This window comes from Lottia gigantea (genome assembly GCF_000327385.1).
Source record: "Lottia gigantea unplaced genomic scaffold LOTGIsca_14, whole genome shotgun sequence".
NCBI classification, from domain to species: domain Eukaryota; kingdom Metazoa; phylum Mollusca; class Gastropoda; family Lottiidae; genus Lottia; species Lottia gigantea.
Genome location: NW_008707617.1, coordinates 3,999,790 through 4,024,594, shown reverse-complemented (window position 1 = coordinate 4,024,594; position 24,805 = coordinate 3,999,790). Strand labels below are relative to the sequence as shown.

Here is a 24,805-nt window from a genome sequence, read left to right as displayed (position 1 = left end):
ACTTACCGGGACACCGAGAGAGACAATCCTTAACATTATTTCGCTGCTCAGCATCATCACATAGATTACTACATGGTAGACACTCGCCAGGTGGTCCTAATCTTGATTCGAAATATTCATTCCTTTGGCACATGTCTCCCATCTTTATTTCAATTCAATCCAGTTTTTTCTGACTTCATACATGTGTCATAAAACCGGTTTGTGCTCAGCTGTTCAAGACTTCCGTTGCCGGTAGGGAATTTCCCTTTATCAAGTAGGAGCTAAAAAGTCAGTTATCATCGATTCTACAAGAATAAATCTTGTGTTACAGGCCCAAGGTTGGCTGGGTGGTCCAGGCATAGTTTTCTTCAGCTTTGAGAATCCATGTCACGTACATGCATGGGGGCTTGGCTTTAGGATGGACTATTTGTTATATAGAAAGTGAAAGTAGAAAGTATTTCTAAGCTTTAAAATTGTTCTATTAATATTTGTCAGCTTTTCTTTCAAAGAAGAATCTGGAAATTTTGTCTTTGATGGACATGGCCAAAATCAAAACAAATATTGAGAATATTCTTCAGTTTATTTTTTTACATTACATTTTTGGGACAAATTCTTGGATTCATTATCTAACAGTAGTTCACTTATACTTCTTATGAAAAAAGTAGGCCACTGAGAGATATCCTATTTCACCCATTTACAGCCCACAGTAATCCATCTCACAGAGACACTGGTGGTATATAAAAGAATATCAAGATATATATATATATAAAGTGTATTATTGTTTATGATCATAATAAATCCTGAATCTTTACATTTCTCCTCACAGCATTAGAAAAACCTTCTTTAAAATGAAACCAAATATCGGTAGCTAAAATTTCACTCTTCTTTTCCTCTGAAAGGATATAAAAAAAAAATTTGAAGAAAATTTCAAGCCACAAAATTTCTTGGTATATGATTAAAGATTTTGGTATATAATATGAGTTTCTTGGTATAAAATTGTAACTTCTTGGTATATGATTTTTTCATGTTGGATTTTTTCTGTTTTGGCATTCCATACACCTTTTATTGAAAAATTTGCCTAAGGAACATGTATGCTGCTTGCATAGTTCAAAATTAGTATTCAGTCTGTATCACAGCTAATAATATTTTCAGATAAAGTCCTATACATCTTCATATTATTCAGTTGTAATACTTGACACAATAGATATTTCACATGAGATGTTGATTATTTAAAATTGCTATTTATATTTGCAACAGGTAGATGATGAAAAAACTCGCCTCTTTCCTCCTGTAATTTTTCTGGCCTGACTTCTCTTTTAATTCTTGTAAAATTACTGAAGAAATTCACAGCCTGGAAAAGGAATTTGAAAATTAAGGAAAAACAGTCCAGGATTGGCTCAATAAATTTGATAAAATGATAAAATACAGATCAAAACTCAAAACTGTTAGTATACAGATAGATAGAATAGACAACCATTAATAATAGCTGTAACACATTGTAATTGATGTTAACAAAAATGCTATCTATACAAACAATGGTTTGACTTAATTTAAAATTTTCAGATAATGAATAAAAATATTATACACAGACAGGGCCATCTGACATTTAGAATTAGAATGTGTATATGCCCTTACATTACAAAGTGTAATTCCATAAACTTCATGACTTGTGACTTGAAGATAAATCAACAGGCTAATAGCAGAAACAAAACAGCACCGTTTGTTTTTAACAAAGAAAATGATGTCACATTTTAATGTTCAAACCCACTGTGCTACGGGGTGCTTATAGAATGTTTCTGTATGTATGACAGGTCTATAAAACTATAAACATGATAAAATATACCCGTTTGTCTTGTAATGGTTTGGCTTGAAGAGTTTGTAAATGATTTGGAACAGAAGGACCTGATGATGTATTATCATTATTTTTCTCCCCTGTTATATGCCTGGAAGTAACACCAGATGTCTTTTCACTAAAATATAAAACAGATTTACACTTATATCTATTACAGAAACAAATGTTATTTGTTGGTTTGAAAATTTAGATCTATGTCATTGAGGGATAAAGGAAATTTGTCTAACTTTGGTATAACTTTAAATTTCTTTGAATTCTTGCTCTTTGCATAGCCAAAATACATGTTTAATAAGATTAAATTCAAACATTTCTTGCTAGTGATTGTGATAATTTGAGGTACAGATGCTTTTTCATGAGCTGCCATGAAATTTGTATACATTTTGGGAAGTACTCATTCCAATTGCAGTACTCATTCCAATTGCAGAGTTAAAAAGATTGTCCACATCCACAAAATTAGAATTAGGAATTATTCTAATTATTATTATAGTTTTACTTCTGATTAAATCTTATATCAGATATTATAGTATCAAATGAAGGATAATGATACACCAACCTGCTATCTATAGCAGTAAATCTGGCTTCATATCTTCTCATTTTCTCTAAATCAATCTGTAATTCAATACATTAGACAATAACTGAATTATCTCACTGGCACAGCCAAGGTTTAACTGTAAAATTACTCTGATGTTACTTCAACAAATAATTGTTCTACAAATCTTTTTACTAACTTCATTATATCCATAGCGAATTGTTCACATTTAAATCCCCTATACTATAGCTGTAAGTCCGAATTTTGGACTAACTAAATATTGATCGTCCTCAATTTGAATGTTTATTGATTTTGTTGAAATCTATGTAACTAATGTTTTTGGTAACTATTTTCAGATTTCCTAGTTTCATTGGTGCACAGATTATGCGCTGTGATAGGTAATACCAAAATATCATTTACCATCATTACTGACAATGAAAAATCGGGTAGGAAAATTGTGAATAAAGACCAAGACCAAGACTTTTGAAATTGGACAATTCAAACTAGGAAACCAGTCTTAAAAATCAACTAAATTACCTCTCTGGCAATCAACTGTTTGGCTGCGTAAGTTAACTGTCTGTGTTGTTTCATTCCTGGAAATTTGACTATTTCATCTATTTTCCTTAAATAAAAAAAATATACAAGATCTTAAAATTTACAATGTTTAGTATTAAATAATATTATAAATTATAAATAATGCTTGACCGTGTATGTATTTACATCATCCTACATGTATAATTATGGTGTGCAGAAAGAACAATGATCAATGTCTCTATATAATGACACCGTATCTGAGATGTCCTTGTAGTCAGTCAAATATGATAGTTGAATTTAACTGTAATTACTATTGTTTGTTATACAGATGGAGAACAGGTAATCCCTCACTGGTTATCCAATCTACATAGACAAAAGAAAATTTGAATTATACTGTGTAAAGTGGTACATGTAGATAAAGTCATATGTTTGGACTTAATAATCTGTGTTATAATATACATTAATACATACGGTTCTATAGTATAATTATACTGTCCATCTTCTTGTTTCTCTTGTCTATAAGTCATATTATATGCTATCATAATACGTATCAAATTAGACATTTCATCCTTTTCTCTTTGACTGTACAACTGGGTATTTACCTACAGGATGATGATAATCAAGGTAAAAATCTGTGTGATGTTTTCATAAACCTATGATTCCTTAAAATTGGTCATCTAAAGGTCATAACTACACCCATATCTGTGCAGTATTTAATTATATCCCATGGATCACGTCCTTTATACAACATTAGTAAGGTGCTAAAAAACAACGTACTTAAAAGAAGGACCATATTTCTAAAACAATTCAATCAATGCAAAACATAATGTTAGTAAGCCAGTAAATTTTTTACTAATGGATACCACATTACCTTTGAGAGCAATTTTTTTAAAATAAAGTAATTTTTGTAGTACCAAATTTTAAAAAAAATCACCTTATTCGGAGCCCTGAAATTCAATCGCAATATTTCAATACCTAAAACAGGACTGTCAAGGGTATAGAATGGATTCAATTCAATAAGAAAAAACATACTGACTTCTGTTTTAGAAACTTACTGGTCTGAGTGAAGGTTGCATTATATCTAATAAAGGAGGTATGACATCCATCACCATAGCAGGTTGATTAACAAATCTTCTAACACTGGGTAACATATCAGCCATCATAGATTCTATAAGATTTATTGACTTGGTCTCCTTTGTTTTTATCTATAAACAGAGCAAGTTAATTACCTCTTACCACGTAAATGACCAGATCTGACAAAATATGTATCAAAATAAAGAACTCTCTGGTAACACATTTCTTACTACTGGATTTGGCAAGAAATCAGAACTAGTGTTTAAGAATATAAATTGACATCTTATATAAAGAAAAACAAAAACAAAAGGGTCATTAATGATTAAGTTTTGCAATTACTCACATGGATGGCATCATTTTAGCACATCATCACCTACCTTCATCTCACCTCAGCTGCAGATATAATTGACACTCTAGTTTGGGTAAGGAAGCCCAATTACATTCAAGAACTTTTGAGAGGATACTTATCATTGGTCAAAATATCTTTACAATTTCCTAAAGAGTCCAATCAAATTCGACTTTCACCAGCAATGTGTCTAATGCATCCACAGCTGAGTGATATGTGATGAGTGAGCCAGGGAATTTTGTCCCTGCTTGACCCATAATCATAAACTAAATACAATAATCTTGTTATTATCAAACTGAAAATTTACCTCAAATTGTGTATGTGGATACTGAATTCTAGGTGGATTATAAGAAGCATACAGTAAATGGAATGTAACTGGTAGAAAAGGAACATATTTCATTACTGAGTAATCTTGACTATGATTGGTATATTTCTGTATTAAGTCTGTAAATCCTATCCATTCATTTGCTAAATTTAACTGAAAAACAAAACAAAGTAAACCACACTGTTCTTTACTTCATGGTCTTGTTTTCAGCATTATCTAAAAAGATCATTATTTTGTTAGCATTGATAAATAATCCGTTTTCTTTCAACCACACACACCGTCCTGAATGGTTTACTTATCAAGAAATGCAAATGTTTCTGTAGGCAACTTTACACTTGATTGTGTCATTCAGATAGGTCAAGGGAGATAATCTTAAAGTATTCTAGAGATACTGTTTGTAACAGATGTCATAGTTAAGTAAAAAATTTAAATGAACTAAAATGAGTTTTACGTCCTACTCTTCTGCACCTTTTTGGGTTAATGAAGACGGGCAATGCCACACAGTGTGCTTAGTTGGTAATTTTGCCAGGAAAGCAGCATTAGCCTACTCCTTTTTGATTTCTAACTGTCAAGGGAATTTTTTACGTGCACAGCTTGTAGCACATAGTTTATTGTCCCATTCAATGCTTTTTCCATGTCAGCCCCTCCCTAGCATCGCTGAAAGGTGAAACCAGGCTGAAAAATCCAAGGGTATTATCTTTAGCTATGCCAAGATTGAACCCAGAATCTTTGGATTAAAGCCTAAGTCCAACTCACTTAGCTCCACAGCTACCTGTAAAAAAATCTAAAAATTGTAATATCAAATGAGACAGAGTCTTGAGCTGTTCATCTGTAATTGTTCTTAAGTACATGAACATTTCCTCATAGACGTCAAACTTCTCGGAAGAATGAAAGTAAGTTCATTCTGTCAATATTCTACAAATATATCTGACTCAATACAGAGAGCAGGATAACAACCAAATCTTCACTAAAGTTCACTTACTGCTAATAAATGAGGATCCTTTGATTTGGCTTCCAAATAATTTTCAAATAAACCTTGTCTTATTTTATCATATTCACCTGCTGCTTGAGCTACCATTAGTATATTCTGAAACCTGGAAGAACCAGCCAAATATTTTATAAAAAATATATACTACAAATATCAAGACTTTTCATTTGAAATTTACATTGCAAAGAGAAATAATCTTCTGAATATTTGCTTTTCCAGTTCAAGTTATCTACGCTGAATTATATAATTCCATATTTAGGTTCGAGTGAAAGTCAATAAGAGTATTATCAGCTGGAAAAGCAAATATTTACACAACTACTTCTGTCATTGAATATAGAAAAAATTTCAATTTCTATAATTAATTGTAAAATTGTGTAAAATAAAAAGCATCTATAGCAGGATAAATAGGAAGGAACTTTACCTGACACCAGGTGTAGTAGAATTAACAGTCTTCTTCTTATCACTCTCACTCATATCTCTTACATTCATAAACCTATTTCTAGAGAAAAACATTCACAAATAGTTTTAACAATTTTCATTTTCTATTATAAGATTTATGTCTGTTCTTTATAAATAACAATTATCCAGCAGAAAAGTTAGTTTTGAAATTTCAGAATCCTATATTGGCTCTTGATTCTTTAAAGGTTTTAAGAGCCCCCTCAGGGAGTCAAGAATAACTATGTTGCCACTATTCTGTCTAAATGACAGGATGCATTGCAATTTGTCTGTGTGTCAATATTAAAAGTTAAAATTCAAAGAGCAATTAAATAGCTTACTGTTTGGCTCTTGGCATAGTGAAGATCTCATACCAGGTAGCAAATAAACTTCTATGTGCATCTTTCTGTCCTATACTCATACCTTGTATTGATTGAACTGTTAATTCTTTACGATTCTGTCGTACAAACTATAATCACAACATTTTTCCTAATTAGGTTGACCTCATTCACATGAAAAGTATAGTCCATTCATTTCATAGAGATATAGAACCCCAACACTATAGTCATATACAAAGATATAATAAACCTGATCACATCTAAAGTCTTCAATGACCAGATACCACCAAAGGGAAATAACTGAGAGGATTAGAAATATATCTCTGTTACAGAGTAGAATCAAGCTTATAGTTATGCCATAAAAAGACACACGTAGGGATGTTCCACAAGCCAGACTTAATATCATAATCTTTATTAGGCAGTTGATTAGTGAAGGAATCACTTCTTAATCAACAAGTTACTAACACATTGAAAAGTATTTTTCCTGATCAGTAGAACAAGATGAAAATATAACTTAATGTCAGGTGGCATGATGAAGCCATAAATGAGGACTTCACTTCAAAACAATCTACAATTTAAATTGAATGTTACTGACCAACTCAACAAGTTAAAAAGGAATTAACTTACTTGTAAAGTATTTAAACAAGATCTTATATCATTATCTGTTCGTTCACACAGAGCCAAAAGGGCGTTCATATCACCTTTTATATGTTCATGTCTTATAACCTGTAAAAAATGTTTAATAATGTGTTAAAGATACACAGCAGGGTCCTGTTATCATTCTTATTAAAGCAAGAGGAAATAGCACTGGAATTCTTACCTCATACAATCTAGAAGCTAGTCTTGTTGATTCTGTCTGAGGAAAACTCAATATCAAGGCCAGTTGTCTTAACTGGCGTAAAGATGTTACATATCTGAAAAAGAATCGCCCAAAAACTTGTTATTCCTCAAAAGTTTTAAAGATGATATCATATTAAATTATACATAGAATCAGGATTGGTTCTGCTGATTATAAAATATTCTATTTATAATCTACTTTCAAACCATATTCTTGACTTGTGGCCTAAGCCAGAGTATTTTCTATTACTATTACAACTGATGAACAATAGGAGATTACAAAACAACTTCAATTATAAACATGCCAAAACAGCTGCAAGGGTGTAGAGATCAGAATTTTTCTCAGTATCTTGAAACTTAACATACTTCATAACTTCATAAAATAATAGACATTACTTACTGGTCATTACAGATACAGATAATAGGACGTAATAAAACATCTCCTTCTTCCTTCTTTTTCTTCCCCAGTAATGGTACATCAGTTCTTTTAATAAGGTTCAGTAATATATTAATAGCTGGCTGAAATTATATTATAATATAACAGTATCTCATATATTACATAATGGTACATCAGTTCTTTTAATAAGGTTCAGTAATATATTAATAGCTGACTGAAATTATATTATAATATAACGGTATCTTATATATTACATAATGGTACATCAGTTTTTTTTAATAAGGTTCAGTAATATATTAATAGCTGACTGAAATTATGTTATAATATAACGGTATCTCATATATTACATAATGGTATATCAGTTTTTTAAATTAGGTTTAGTAATATATTAATAGCTGACTGAAATTATATTATATTATAATATAACGTTATCTCATATATTACATAATGGTACATCAGTTTTTTAAATTAGGTTTAGTTTAGTAATATATTAATAGCTGGCTGAAATTATATTATAATATAACGGTATCTCATATATTACATAATGGTACATCAGTTTTTTTTAATAAGGTTCAGTAATATATTAATAGCTGACTGAAATTAAATTATAATATAACGGTATCTTATATATTACATAATGGTACATCAGTTTTTTTTTAATAAGGTTCAGTAATATATTAATAGCTGACTGAAATTATATTATAATATAACGGTATCTCATATATTACATAATGGTATATCAGTTTTTTAAATTAGGTTTAGTAATATATTAATAGCTGACTGAAATTATATTATGATATAACGGTATCTCATATATTACATAATGGTATATCAGTTTTTTAAATTAGGTTTAGTAATATATTAATAGCTGACTGAAATTATATTATAATATAACGGTATCTCATATATTACATAATAATACATCAGTTTTTTAAATTAGGTTTAGTAATATATTAATAGCTGGCTGAAATTATATTATAATATAACGGTATCTCATATATTACATAATGGTACATCAGTTCTTTTTAATAAGGTTCAGTAATATATTAATAGCTGACTGAAATTATATTATAATATAACGGTATCTTATATATTACATAACGGTACATCAGTTTTTTTTAATAAGGTTCAGTAATATATTAATAACTGACTGAAATTATATTATAATATAACGGTATCTCATATATTACATAATGGTATATCAGTTTTTTAAATTAGGTTTAGTAATATATTAATAGCTGGCTGAAATTATATTATAATATAACGGTTTCTCATATATTACATAATGGTACATCAGTTCTTTTAATAAGGTTCAGTAATATATTAAAAGCTGACTGAAATTATATTATAATATAACGGTATCTTATATATTACATAATGGTATATCAGTTTTTTAAATTAGGTTTAGTGATATATTAATAGTGTGGAATCTTCAGAAAGTGACAATGAAAGTTCGGTGTCTCGGACTAATATAATGTATTAACAACAACACGAAGGTGTCCCCAACGTAGACTACAATAAACGAACTTGTACCAAAGCCAAGCTTTCGACACTTCCTAGCATGCCGTCATACAGTCAACAACATGGCATGAGGTTGTAACCATCTTTTCCTCTATGTAAATCACTGTAATAAAGTTATTTAAACTACACATTGTGAAGTCCTACATTTCAGTCAGTCTTGTGTAAACCCTAGTACACAATTTGGTGCCGTGATTAGAGAAAGAATTTGGTGCCATGATTAGAGAAATACTTTAGAAACAACACTGGATTTTGTGATTGACTTTTACAGTGATACATCAACAGAGAGATGGAAGAGGTGTACAGTTTCATCGTCAGTTTATACCACATGTAGGCGGCAGAAGTCAGGATTCTTTTCATCCACAGACATTCGAAAACGCACCATCGACAGTCAGCATCGAATTATTTGTGAAGAATTTTGGTAAACATAATCCATTTTTGTTTTTCTTTGTCTTCATGTATGTTAAAATTCACATTCAAGATGCCAAAAGATGGTGAAACGTCAGATGTTACAGAGAACCTGTCCGAAACCCACAAACGATTCGTATGAAAACGAGCTACTTTGAGAAGTTTGTTTACGAAAGAAGATCAAAGAGTGAATGCCATAATCGACAGTGAAGAGCCTGATTTAAAGACTTTATACGTTGTCAAAGACAAGCTTGTGAATGCCAAACACAGACTTCAAGAATATGATGACAAAATTCAAGATCTCCTTATTCAAATGAAAGATGATCAGAGCTCTGAATATGATTTTGAAGAATGTGATATAATATCAGATAATCATTCCATTGCTGTTAGTCCGCATTGATGATTTCCTACATGCTCTTGAAAAAGCAAGTCAACTTTCTTCATTAGCCGCTACCAAATCAGCGAAGCACTCATCTGTCAAACTACCAAAGATAGTACTTCCTACATTTGATGGTGATCAACGCAAATGGTATAGCTTTTGGGATGTATTCGAAAGTGAAATTCATAGCTGTAAGGATATATCTGATGTCACAAAGTTCAACTATCTGAAAGGTCAGCTGAGTTCATCTGTCAAGAAACGTATTGAGGGTCTCCAAGCCAGTAACGACAACTATGCTCTCTTGGTACAGACAATTCAAGACAATTATTGTAACCGTACTCTCATCAAAAATTCTCATTGTCTTGCTTTGGTTAACATTTTGAAACCACAGTATAATGGTTCATCTTTAAGAGCATTTTATGATGCAGTCATCGGTGATATCCGATCTCTGGAGACGTTACAGTTGTTACCTGACCGTTATGGGGAATTCTACGTTCCAATTCTAATGGAAAAGCTTCCAGCTGATGTTCTAAAAACAATTCTCGAGACATATACCGATGATAATCCACTTCTTATGGAGCTGATGGACATTATACATGCCGAGGCCAAGAAATTGGAGCAGATCACCACCATAAGTCAACAGAAAGTCAAGACTATTTCAAGCAAGCCTACAACAGCTGTCAAACCAGAAACTCTTCCATCAGGTAGTGCAACAACCATGCCAGCTACGTCATCCACTCAGTCTTCAAGATCTTTCAAAACCAAACTTTTCAAGAGACCAGCTCGTCTTTGTCAATTTTGTGGTGGTCAACACAACACATTCCAGTGTACACTTTCGGTCGATGATCGTGTCAAAGCTGCCAAGTCACATAATCGGTGTATGAACTGTCTTAAAGATTCTCATTCAATTGAAAACACTCCTTTACATTGGAGGTGCTCAATATGTAAGGAATCTCATCATACAGCAATTCATGATTCGAATATACTACAGTCTGCATCTACATCAGGGAAGTCACAAAGAACTGCACCTTCTGCACGGACTGGTACAACGAACGCAGCTTATTGAATATCATTAAATTATATATGAACCTGTTATTGTTGATCCTGACGAACCAAATTCAAATGGTAACCTATGTTTATCTACGGTTGCTTCAAATGAAAGTGGTTCAAATGGTACAGTTAGCCAGTCTCCAGATACAGTTCTTATGAAAAACTGCTTCGAATAGTGGTATATGTTCAACGATTCATACAGAACTTAAAACAGCGTCATCTGGTTACCAGTCAGCATTGTGATATCACGCTAAGTGTTATTCCAGTTCCTTACACAGAAGAAATTCAACGAGCTGAATTCAGCATTCTTGAAGCTCACCAAAAAGAATGTTTTCCAGTTGAACTCGCATACTTACTCAAGAAGTCAAATTCTGCAAAGACCAGGCCTCAACTAGTTCGTCAACTGTGTTTGAGACTCAACTTGGGTAACCAAGTCTGCCCTTGGCAGACTCGAGCATGCCCAGCTCGACAAAGATGCAAAATTACCGATTCTGATATCCAGGAAAACCCATTTAACGGAACTATTGGTTAAATCAGTACATTCTTCTCAACTACATGCAGGAGTAAGCTCAACTGTCACAGCTTTACGAAGACGTTTTTGGTTACCAGCAGCACGTAGTGAAGTATCCAGAGTTCTACGGCGATGTGTTATTTGTCGTTACCATGTTGGCAAGCCCTTCAGACTTCCTCCATCTCCAGCCTTACCAGATTTTCGTCTCAACCGCATTAAACCATTTTCAACGGTTGGTATCGACTTTACGGGTCATCTGATGGTAAAGAATGGTGGAAAGAAAGTCCAGAAGTGTTACATTTGTCTATTTACATGTAGCACAACACGAAACGTAAACCTAGAAGTTGTAACTGACATGTCTACAGATTAGTTTTAAACCAGCCGTACAGAATCATCTCACCAACAACAAAGTTATCTACATGAAGCACATTCCTGCAAAATCTCCTCACTGGGGTGGAATGTATGAATGGTTGATTGGTGTGGTGAAAATGGTAATCAAGAAGGTGTTACGTAGAGCGCTCATAAATCTGAATGAAATGCAGACACTTGTTAAAGAGGTACAGTCTGTTGTGAACGACAGACCACTCACATACGTATCAACAAGTGTTGAAGATCCTCAACCAATTACTCCATCAAAACTGTTATACGGTTATGATATTACCGCATTACCTCATCCGGGTATTAACCCTGATGTTGAAGTAGACGAAGATTACCGACTTCATGATAGTTTGAACAAGGCGATGCGACATCGAGCAGCAGTGTTTCACCATTTTGTCAATCGCTTTAAATCTGAGTATCTGTCGACTTTACGAGAGAGGCACACCTACCAGTTAAAGATGTCTGAAGCCAAAACAAATCTCATACAGATTGGAGATGTGGTATTGGTGTATGATAAAGATCGACCCCGAAGTTTATGGAAACTTGCTCTTGTGAAGGACTTAATCCATGGAACTGATGGTTTTGTTCGTGCTGCGTCAATCCAGACTAAACATGGTGTTACCAATTGCTCTATTCACCTACTTTATCCTTTAGAAGTATCTCTTTCGGAACCAAAGGAATTCTTTACGGTCACAAACTCTTCTATTCCACAAGAGGAGACTGTTCCCTTGAGACATAGCAAGAGACTTGCCATTCGCCCCTGCCCCAAATTTGTGGAATCTTCAGAAAGTGACAGTTAAAGTTCGGTGTCTCGGACTAATATAATGTATTAACAACAACACGAAGGTGTCCCCAACATAGACTACAATAAACGAACTTGTACCAAAGCCACGCTTTCGACACTTCCTAGCATGCCGTCATACAGTCAACAACGTGGCATGAGGTTGTAACCATCTTTTCCTCTATGTAAATCACTGTAATAAAGTTATTTAAAATACACATTGGTAAGTCCTACATTCCAGTCAGTCTTGTGTAAGCACTAGTATACAAATAGCTGGCTGAAATTATATTATAATATAACGGTATCTCATATATTACATAATGGTATATCAGTTTTTTAAATTAGGTTTAGTAATATATTAATAGCTGGCTGAAATTATATTATAATATAACGGTATCTCATATATTACATAATGATACATCAGTTTTTTAAATTAGATTTAGTAATATATTAATAGCTGGCTGAAATTATATTATAATATAACAGTATCTCATATATTACATAATGGTACATCAGTTCTTTTAATAAGGTTCAATAATATATTAATAGCTGGCTGAAATTATATTATAATATAACAGTATCTCATATATTACATAATAATACATCAGTTTTTTAAATTAGTTTGACTGAAATTATATTATAATATAACGGTATCTCATATATTACATAATGATACATCAGTTTTTTAAATTAGGTTTAGTAATATATTAATAGCTGACTGAAATCATATTATAATATAACGGTATCTTATTTATTACATAATGGTACATCAGTTCTTTTAATAAGGTTCAGTAATATATTAATAGCTGACTGAAATTATATTATTATATAACGGTATCTCATATATTACATAATGATACATCAGTTTTTTAAATTAGGTTTAGTAATATATCAATAGCTGGCTGAAATTATATTATAATATAACGGTATCTCATATATTACATAATGATACATCAGTTTTTTAAATTAGGTTTAGTAATATACTAATAGCTGGCTGAAATCATATTATAATATAACGGTATCTCATATATTACATAATGGTATATCAGTTTTTTAAATTAGGTTTAGTAATATATTAATAGCTGGCTGAAATTATATTATAATATAACGGTATCTCATATATTACATAATGATACATCAGTTTTTTAAATTAGGTTTAGTAATATATTAATAGCAAGCTAAAATCAATAATATTATTGTACATCAGCTCTATTATATAAAGGTTCAATATAAACTAATGCTAAAATACTCTATAATAGTATATATTACTTTAATAAGGCATAAATTGGGATACAAACCTGTGGAGCACCATCAATCTCGTCAATAACTAAACAATTAGGTCTAGGATCTGCTTCAATTACAGACTTCATTTGAGTGGCAGCTTCAACTTTATTTTTAAATACTTCAGCACTTCTGTCATCACTGAAATTATTTTTTGTACAAATTGCGACTGAATTTATTTCTCATGTCAGTTGATGAGCTCCAAATCTCTATCTGTTAAACAATTTGATGCAATATGGGCTATTGGTGAAGGATATTAGTACCTATATGATATGATCTCTTGATTGAAATTGGTCATAGCACAATCTTAATCATAAAACTTACAGATATACTATATACAGACATAAAAAGATGCCAACTATTCTTACCTAGCATTCATTTCTACAACATTATAACCGGCATGTGATGCTACAATCTGAGCTAGAGTTGTCTTCCCTAACCCAGGAGGTCCACATAATAACACCACCTAAAATACAGCATGTATGGTTATGTATACAGTATGTTGTATCATAATCATATATAAGTTTGAGAACTTTATTTTTCTATCAAGAACCACAAACAAAAACAATTCTTATAAGCAATGTGCATTCAATGATGATATTTTACAAAAGTAAAGCAGTAATAGGTGCATTGGAAGAGTTAATCTTTGCTATATCATATGCAGCAGCATACCTAAAGAAGCACAATATTCACCTTATAGAGTGGTCGATTAAATTTATCTAATTCATCTGTTAATTCTGGTAATTTTTTCCATTTTTTAACTTCTTTCTGTTTCTTTTTATCCTTAACATGTTTACTGGGTAATTCTTTACCAAAAACCACATGATCCCACAGTTTGATCCAATGTAGAAGAGTACGATTTATAGCCTACAAACCATGGAGATGTCATAAAACCTTAGTTTTAGTGGATTTGCAGGAACCCAAGATGACTGATTGAAAATTGGAATGGTACAAAATTGATGCTATCAGTGTCCCGATACACATAAAAATTGTAGAAAACCTCTTTATAATCCCTTTAATCAATTTCATGACTGTATGACTAGAATTTTTTGTTGTTGAAAAATTCAATGTCAAGATAAATTTAATAAGGTAATAACTGGGCAAAACACAACTTAAACCTACATTGGTTATAACCCACAAATGTAAAATTGGAACAAAAAAGGATTTTATTCCTTTAAACAATAACATAAAATAACACCATGTAATCAACCAAAATATTGTTACCTCTTCACTAAGTAATTCAGTATATCTTCTGGGGGCATATTTCTCTACCCATAAATATTTCTGAGGTTCTGTTAATGTCTCGGGTACATTATCAAAATCTAAACCCAAATCATTATCTATTTCTCTATAAAATATACATATATCATAGCATTTCAATAGGTAAAATATAATTTTATTATAATTAAATGTGGTATAATAATATCACATGAACATATATCACCAAACAGTATTCTTTGGAGAATATATATCTCATGTATACAGTATAACAAACGTAAAATTTTTTTTTTGTAATAATTATCAACTTATAAGTAGACTTATTTATTAATACTGTTAAATTATTCACCTGATTACGAGATAACAAGGGTGGACAACTGTTATAAATATGATAATGTTTTTACCTATTTATTTCATCAGTTATTTTTCTAGCTTCTTCAATGATCTTGTTTTGTCTCTGTAATAAATGTAATTGATAGTAATTGATAACGAATTTACCACTGAGATACAATTTAGTACAAAATCTGCCTATTTCGTTCCAATATACACATATCATTATTGCTTAGAGTGACTTCATAAGAGCAAGTGATAGCACTTAGAGTGCTTTATGATCAAAGATAGGGCTGCAACGATTCACCGATGAATCGAGATTCTTTCCTTCTTATCGATGCATTGCGCTGCATAAAATTAATCGTGATGTATCAGCACAATTAAATTCTAGCTCTTTTCATAATGAATGATACAGAATCCTTGTGTGTTGAATAAATTGTTTCATATTTTCATTTTTCAAGTATGACTAACATATCAAAATTGCAAAAATTCATTTCTGACTTTAAAAAATTGAGATTTTTTATCACACTGCCTTAATTCTAAATGTTCTCAAATGTTGATAGTGTCAAAATTGTTGACTATATTTTTTCATTTCAAAACCAATAAATTAATTGCAATTATCACCGCAATAAATTGTATCGTTGGATGAGTATCGTTTCGTGTATCGAATGGCAACTTCAAGAATCGTTGCAGCCCTAATCAAAGATGCAAGTAAAGTTGAGAGAAATATATTATACATACCTCTTGTTCTACTTGATGTTTTAATACAGAGTATGGTACACTTAATAATCCTGTTATCCTTTTATTTCTACATACATCTTGTATCTTATAGAAAAAAAACATTAAAAATATTATTCTAATTCAATCTTAAACATGTTACTTATTATTCTAAAGGGCCAAAGTGGAATGAAGTGTGGCTTTTTTGTATTGTTCTGTAACAAATGGGATAACGAGGACATCAACACCAAACAATGAACAATGAGGGAAGTTCTTCAGAACAGCAGCAACTATAGAGGTATCTTTATCATATACAGTCTGAAACTCACATCGTAACACACAACTAGAAGCTCTTTCAACACGAACCCCTGCATTCAGCATCACTAGTTACGGATAGAGTTATGAAATGATAAAATACTAACTCTGTCTCCAACACAGAAACTGTACACTAGCATTCAACTACATGCTAAGTCACAGAGCTTTACTTTGTTTTCCCTTTTCCAAAAGAAAATTGAAAAGCCACAAGCATTAAGGTTTTTTTTCTATTTAAAATAAGCATTTAATAATCAAAACCTTACTTCTCTTTCAAACTTGTCTTCATCTTTTATTTTAACATAAAATCTATTACCATTAGTATTAGTTACATTAAAAAAATTACCACTTGGTCTTACAGATAACAGTCTTTTTACATTTGAGATTTCAGATACAATTTCTGAAATAGTATAAAAATAAATCTCTGTTTGAGCAATAATTCTTTCTCTATAAAGCTATTTAATGAATTAAAAAAAAGATTTGCAACTATTTCTAAATACATTAACAAATAACTTGGCATTATTTTACATTATCTTTCCATTTAATACTAGTGCATCAGAAGAAACTTTTGTTTGTTGCATTACTTATTGAGATTTACACATGGTTTATCTACATATACTCTTTCATTTTATACACAGAATGTTTCACTTACATGTGAAGGCAGCATGATGGAGTTATGACTCTTCAAACTATAATACATGTATTGGCATTTATGCCTGTTTTCATTGAGACTTTGCTGCTCATGTGTCCAAAATTTTACTAAATGAAGTGACAACTTAAGACTGGATATTTTCATATATTATGTACAAAGTAATTATACATAGTAATAACAATACTAGAGCCACACTTGGCACAGAGTGGGACTTTGCAAATGTAGCAAAATGCAAAAGACTCTGAAAAAATCAACCTTCTACGATAATTACATCACGCGCAAGAGCAGTCTAAAGTTGAGAAGAATTCTTTGGAAGATTGTTATAACGGAAGTAGACAGACCTCACAAATGAAAGTATCAGAAGATAGCCAAGGTCAATGACATTTGACATTGAAAGGGAGACGATCAACAAAGGTCAAGGTTACGAGATACAAATCATCAAAATTTTTAAATATATACGATACGGAAGTTGAGATAGGACAGCAAATATAAAAGTATAAATAGATAGCCAATGTGAATGACCTTTGATCCTACAAAAATCAGGGTCAAAAAAGGTCAAGGTCAAAAATTGAAAATTTTGAATTTTCATAGCCTGTTCCTTTTTTTGAACTTTAAAGCTGAAACAATTGAACTTCTAAGACAACGTGGCTCAACAGATGAAGTAATTGTATGCAAAGTTCCATTTTGAACAAATGTATACGTTGCGAGTTATGTCCCTTGCCAAAATTGTCAATAATGAGTAATTTAACCCAGATGTGCTACGCCCACCTCAATTTCTTTTGCACAGGTTAATTGATATTCTGAATGTTATGTTGTGTTCCAAATTTAAAGCTTCTACATCATACAGGTCAAAAGATATAGGTCAACAAGAGTCAATAAAGGTCAAAATAGAAAATTGAAAATATGGAAATTTCAAAACCCGTTCCTTTTTTGGAACTATAAAGCTGAAACAATTGACCTATTAATACAAACTGGCCAAATTAATAAGGTAATTGTGTGCAAAGTTCCTTTTTGAACAAATGTATCCTATGCGAGTTATGCCCCTTTCCCAAAATGTAAACAATTAGTAATTCAACCCGGATGTAATGCCCACCTCAACTTTTTTGTCATAGGTTAATTTATATTCAAATTGTCTTGTTGTGTTCCAAGTTTCAATGTTTTACATAAAATAGGTCATAAGATATATACACACCAAGCTCAAAGAAACAGAAATATTGTAAAAAAAAACTCAAATTTGAAAAATTCACGAATTTCAATTTTGCTTTAAAAAACGATTGTTATAAATCACTTGAAAGAGCATTAAAAGCACATTAAGAATCCGAAAAAATTAACTCTCTAGGTTAATTAGGTCACGTGCTAGAGCAGTCCAAAGTTGCGAATTTGGCTGTTTTCGGACATCTATAAAACCGGAAGTACATGTCGGAGGTCAAATGTCAAAGTATTAACTGATAGCTAAGGTCAATGACCTTTGACCTTATGAAGATCAAGGTCATCAAAGTTCAAGACCACGAGATATGACCCTTCAAACTTTGAAAAAAATTCAACCGGATGTTGCAAAAAAGCAAAATTGAGAATCGAAAAACGGCTTCCTAATGTCATGTTTTTTTTTTTATCTTCTTTCATTTAAATCGGATGAGCCATTATGTCTGAATAAAAATCGAATCATTTCAGAAAAATCAAGATGGCGGCCAAAGTTTCACGTCTGGTCTGGATTTTTTTTTCTTCGTTTTTTTGTCATAACTTTGTCTACCTATCAGCATAAAATTTTTTAACCTCTACAAATTACACCGGAAGTTTTTCAACCGGAAGTGAAAATTGATTTCCTGTTTAAACCGGAAGTGAAGTTGAAAATTTGATTGTACCATTTTATTTCATTTCTTAAACTGTCTTTGCTCAATTTTTTTCAGATTAATCAGACAAAAAGCAAAAAAATTGAAAAAAAAGCAAAATTTGGCAAAAGAAATGTCTGCGACAAATTTTCGAATTTTGAAATTTTGAAACTGCTATTCTTTCAGATTTTAACAGTAGATTCCAAAAATGCAAACCCAAAGAAAATCGACCGAAAAATACGACTTCTAGAGCCGATTTTCTATTCTTGCACATATTGAACTGTGGCACTTCCGGTTTTGCAAAAATGATCCAAAATATATTCATGCACATCGTCGCCTATATCTAAGGTTCGTGAATGTTGAATGGGTGCTGCAACTATTGTAGTCTAAGCTCAGGAAGGTGTGGACGAAACGAAAAAAAAAAAAAAAAAAAAAAAAAAAAAAAAAAAGAATTGACATTTCGATAACAATAAATGTTTGTTATTGTCATTATTATAATTTTGTATATCTATGTATTTAGACTGGTACTTAATTTTATTGCAATTAACAGTATCAAACACACTAAAGCTGTAAATAAATAAGTTTTTAATCACCTGTGGATTTTGTAAATGTTTTTGTCTGATTCCTTCTTTTAATAATATCATCAGCTATTGCTGTTGCCTTTAAAAACTCTGGATCAAAAACATTGTCATCTTCTGTATCTTTTTCTTGCTGTTTTTTACCAGAAGATGACTTAGAAACAGACAAAGGTTTCTGTGGAGTGAGATCATGCAGTCTTTGTCTCTTGCTGAGTGGTTCTTTAAAAAATAAAGATAACTTAGATTAAAATTTTTCTAAGAACAAATCTTACAGACATTTATCACATCAATCACATAATCAACATAGTAGGCCTTGCAAAATAACGCAATTCTATAGTATCAAGACATTGGGTGAGGTCAAATATTTAGTTAAGTTGGATTGAGTTATATTAATCAAATATTGGATTGAAGCAGGATTGGAGTAACTCAGGTGTTATCTTTTCACCTTAACTCAAAGTTAACTAAATATTTGACCTCACCCAATGTCATTTAACTAGTGCCAATGTTCTACATAACATTTACCGAATATAATGTGCCAAGGGATGTAACCCTTGTTATGTTATATTTAAGGTGCATTCCACTTTTTTTTAAAACATTTTTATTATCAAAAACATCTTAAATATACCTGAAAATATTTCTAAAAAATTAATATTTATATCTCAGTATAATTGATAATTAATTTGACCTAGTTTCATTCAAAAGTCAGGAATCAAATTCACAATCAAAATAAACATAAAAAAAAATTACAGAGGATAAAAAATCCTTAGAAATAAAGAGTTCAACTAATTAATATAGTAGCCTATCAATTTAGGCAACAAAATCGGACAGTAAGAAATAAAGTGTAAAGGGAGATAACTCTAAACTTTGGTAAATGTAAAATATTTCATATCTGCAAAAAAAATTATGATGCAAATAATCGTTACAAAAGATTTCACTTTCTAAAGTCAGGAATCAAATACTTAATCATAATTAGTATGAAAATACTTTCATCAAAATTAATACAGAGTTGAAACAAATTCTTAAAAATAAAGAATTTGACCACTTAAAATGTCTATCTAGAAAAATGAAAAGCAAAAGAAGCCAATCACGTTACAGATCAAAAATGCTAAGACACCTAACATGCCATACCTAACATTGAAAATCAATGAAAGGTGCCAATGTACAGGTAAGATCAAAAACCTAGCCAATACTGAAGCAGGGAGGTTACTTCTACCTCACCTGTGCCGACAGGCTAGGAACACTACTGAACAAACCATACATGAATAGTCTACACACTACTGAATAAACCACATATGAAGAGTCTACCCCTTCAGAGTATACAATAAGATAGCTTTCCAAGCAAGGCAATGTGGGCAGGTTTGATTTTGAATAAATATATTTAGTAGTACAGTAACAATGACCAGTATGAAATATTCAACCTTCAGTCAAACATTTCTTTTGAAAGCGCGGTACTATATATAACCAAGTTTTGTCAAAACCAAGTTTTGTCAAAACCAAGTTTTGTCAAAATCCGGCAGGAATCATGCCTTCTAGAGTTTCTACGAGCCACAAATTGAACGAGTTTTCAAGAACAAGGGCAATAACTCATACTAAATATTTTTCGATTTTTCTGATTTTCAATAGGGTTCATCCTTGGGTGATTACGAACACTCACACCAAGTTTCAGCCCAATACATTGGTGAAACATTACACTTTAAAGTCACATTGGGATTTCTAATTGAAAAGAAAAGCTTGTAAATAAACATTCAATTAAACTGTATAAAGTTCGGTAGTGAAAAGACGCATGAATTCGATACCATTCGGTACTAAAAGGTGTAAACTAAAAGGTATTACCATTCGGTAATAAAAAGGTGAATTTCAAATAGCTGTAAAATTAAAAGTAAAAACGCACAACAAAAATTAAAAATATTTTTGGAAAGGTCTCTTCAAGCAAAATAACTAAGAGGTCAACAAAGGTCAAAAGATAGCTTGCCAGGCAAGGTAATATACGCCCACTGATTTTAAATAAAAGTATTTGGCAATTCAGTAACAATCACCAGTATGAAATATTCAACCTTATATCATATACTTCTTTTGAACTTTTTGAGGAGATACTAAAATAATATTACCAAGTTTCCTCGAAATCTATCAAGAATTGTGCCTTCTAGAGTTTTTATAGGCTAAAACTTGAACCCAACGGACGGACAAGGGTGACGGCAATATACGTCCCCCCATTTTATTTGGGCATATAAAAATGTGTCCCTGATACACAAAAAAAGGCTAGAAAATCTCTTTATAATCCCTTTAACTGGTCCCACACCACAGCAACTGACCAGCGACAGAATTTACTTACCTATTTCAGGTTCAGTATCTATTTTGGAACAGCTTATATCTTCATCCTCACTATCCCCAGAAAAATCTTCAAATTCTTCAACACGACATCTTTTATTGGATTTATCTCCCTTTGACCGCAATAGTGAACCATTAGGTATACATTCAGGACTAACTAATGGTTCTAACAAGCTGTCATTAAAATCATTTTCCTTTGATTTAATACCATTTTCCTTTGCATGAGAGTTTTTTGACTTAGGTGTTTCAAAATTTAATGCTTTTTTAGACTTACAATAACTTGTGTTCTCTGGATCTAAAAGAAGATAAGAGAAAATCTTTATAAGTTTTCGAAGTTTTAAAATGAAACAATCATAGAAGATAGCTTGCCAGGCAAGGTAATATACGCCCACATCCTAATCAACAGAGAAATTCTACCTATCGGAGATATTACCCTGACCTATTGACCAGCCATGTTTAAAATAGTTCACGCGTAGACGTTAATACCGGAAGGGACATTCGAGCGATCAATAAAATTAAGGGAAATAAATCAGTAAAACAGACTGTAAAACTTAATTAAACATGGTGTTTTTAAAGACACATATGAAAAGAATGAATTTTATTTGATAAATACTAAGTAAATAAACATAAAAATGTAAGCACAGTAATGTTAATGAGGACGAAATAACTCATTATGGTGCGAACTGTCTTTAAAAATCCTCCTAATCGTCTTTCCGGTTTCTAGTTTCGTAACTCAGATACGCTTCCACTCTTAAAAATAGTTCGGTATTGCAACTTCTTCAGTAAATACACACGGTTAAAATTGGGAATATTTTGAGCATTTGAGAATTTATTGATATCATTCAGACGTTATAATATTTAATTTGATGCATATTTTATCATTCAAGCTGTAGCCTTGGACAAGATGGCTTGTGATTAGGTTCGTGTCTAAATCTGCGACTATACGGAGCTAGGCTAGATGCGAAGTTTCATATATATACGCCCACTGGCAGCTTTGATTTTGAATAAAAATATTTGGCAGTACAGTAACAATTACCAGTATGAAATATTCAACCTTCAGACATACACTTCTTTTGAACTCTTTAGGGCGATACTGAATAATATTGAGTATGAGTTATTGCTCTTGTTCTTGAAAACGTGTTCAATTTTAAGCTCATGAAAACTCCACAAGGCAAATATTCAATCTTTAGCACGGGATTGAATAATTAAACCAAGTTTTGTCAAAATCCAGCAAGAATCATGCCTTTTAGTGTTTAAGAGTTAAATTTGAAAGCGTTTTCAAGAACATGGGCAATAACTCATACTAAATACTTTTCAATTCTTCTGATTTTCAATAGGGTTCATCTTTAAGTGATTACGAATATTCACACCAAGTTTCATCAAAATCCGTCAAGAATTGTGCAAAATCTGTCAAGAGTGATTACAAGCTAAAAATTGAATGCGTTTTCAAGATCTAGGGCAATAATTCATACCTAAATATTTTTCCATTTTTCTGATTTTCAATAGGGTTCATCCTTGGGTGATTACGAATACTCATGCCAATTTTCGTCAAAATCCGTTAGAATTGTCCCTTCTAGACTGTTTACAAGCTAAAAATTGAACGCGTTTTGAACTGTCATAATTGAATAATAAGATTTCGTTATATATACAGTCAAGTAACCTAATTTCGTGGAAACCTATTATTCGTGGATTTCTGGAAACGATTAATAATTTACATGAGTGACCTTGCGCGACCACCGCATTAGTTTGTTTTGATAAACATGGGTTTTCTCTACAATATCAGCTAGTATAATGAATTCAGTACTTTCAAGCAAGGTAAAATGTATTAATGTATACTTTGACAAATACAAAATGGCGGATTTCAGTTATTACCAAACGTCTCAATTTTTTATCATCCGAATTTCCTTATAATCTTCTGCTGTAATCGGAATTCCAAGTGTCGTCTGCTAGAATGTAGTCCAACGAATGAAGTCATGTGATCAACTAGCAGATTCCGTGTCAGCAGAAAATTTCTATGGAGCACAAAGTAGACCATATTCTTATGTTGTTTCAGTGACTTTTAGCAATAAATCACGCTACGTTTGTCAGTCACCATTTTTTTTAAGATCATGGTTCTTTGAAGGAATTGTCACTAGTTATAATGAATTGATATTGAAGATAAATACTAAGAGAAGTTAATTATACCACCCGGTATCCATACAACATGTTTTTCTCGACTTATTTATTTATCAAACATTGTACACGAAAATAGGTGACGATTCTGCCGCCGTTGCCGAAATAAACCAATTTTAATTATTTTGTAGAATATCTGAGGAAACATCTAAGACATAAAAATTTTTTTTCGCTTTTTTAACTTTGACGAAATTCAGTGTTGAATCCTTATATCCACGAAAATAGGTTACACCACTGTATATATTTTTTTGAAGTTCAGTTCCCTTATTTTCATTTATTTATATTCCATTATTGGATGGCTAATACTTATATAAATTGCAGGCAAAGGTGTTCTAATGATTGGAAAAAATACCAGTTTGTCTCAGAAGTAAATAATTAAGTAGCTAATTACGAGGGGATTCCAATGACTTAATAAAGATTATCAGGTCTCACAATTTCCATAAGGGAGGTAACTCGGTTTTTTCTTTACAAAGATCAATTAATAGAACAATAAGCATGATTTGACCAAGAAAAATAAGCAATGGCAATTTTGAATATTGAATACTGTTAATATAACACAGCACAAAGTCTCTTAACTCTTAAAAAATTTGTGGTTATTTTATACCCATGTACCAGGAAATATGCCAAAATGTAGAATTCTTGTATTATATTCAACTTACAATCATCTTCAAAATCAGCTAATGCCTCTAACTCGTCTGCGAATTCTGCCTCAAAAATATATTCATCCAT

At 31.6% G+C, this 24,805-nt stretch overlaps 1 protein-coding gene across 1 annotated transcript; it reads right to left on the bottom strand.

The window, feature by feature from the left end:
• Positions 1-545: 545 nt before the first annotated feature.
• Positions 546-24,805, bottom strand: LOTGIDRAFT_230720 (hypothetical protein; the record flags this gene model as incomplete). The annotated part of the gene is made up of 24 exons (XM_009049849.1): positions 546-871; positions 1,258-1,330; positions 1,823-1,949; positions 2,385-2,440; positions 2,898-2,982; positions 3,366-3,496; positions 3,950-4,099; positions 4,622-4,792; positions 5,622-5,733; positions 6,049-6,126; positions 6,404-6,531; positions 7,028-7,126; positions 7,221-7,314; positions 7,638-7,756; positions 13,958-14,081; positions 14,309-14,406; positions 14,634-14,807; positions 15,165-15,288; positions 15,563-15,615; positions 16,230-16,313; positions 16,784-16,917; positions 19,592-19,795; positions 21,909-22,199; positions 24,736-24,805. The coding sequence occupies 24 exons, from the start codon at positions 24,803-24,805 to the stop codon at positions 768-770; spliced, it is 2,883 nt and encodes a 960-aa protein (XP_009048097.1). The 3' UTR covers positions 546-767.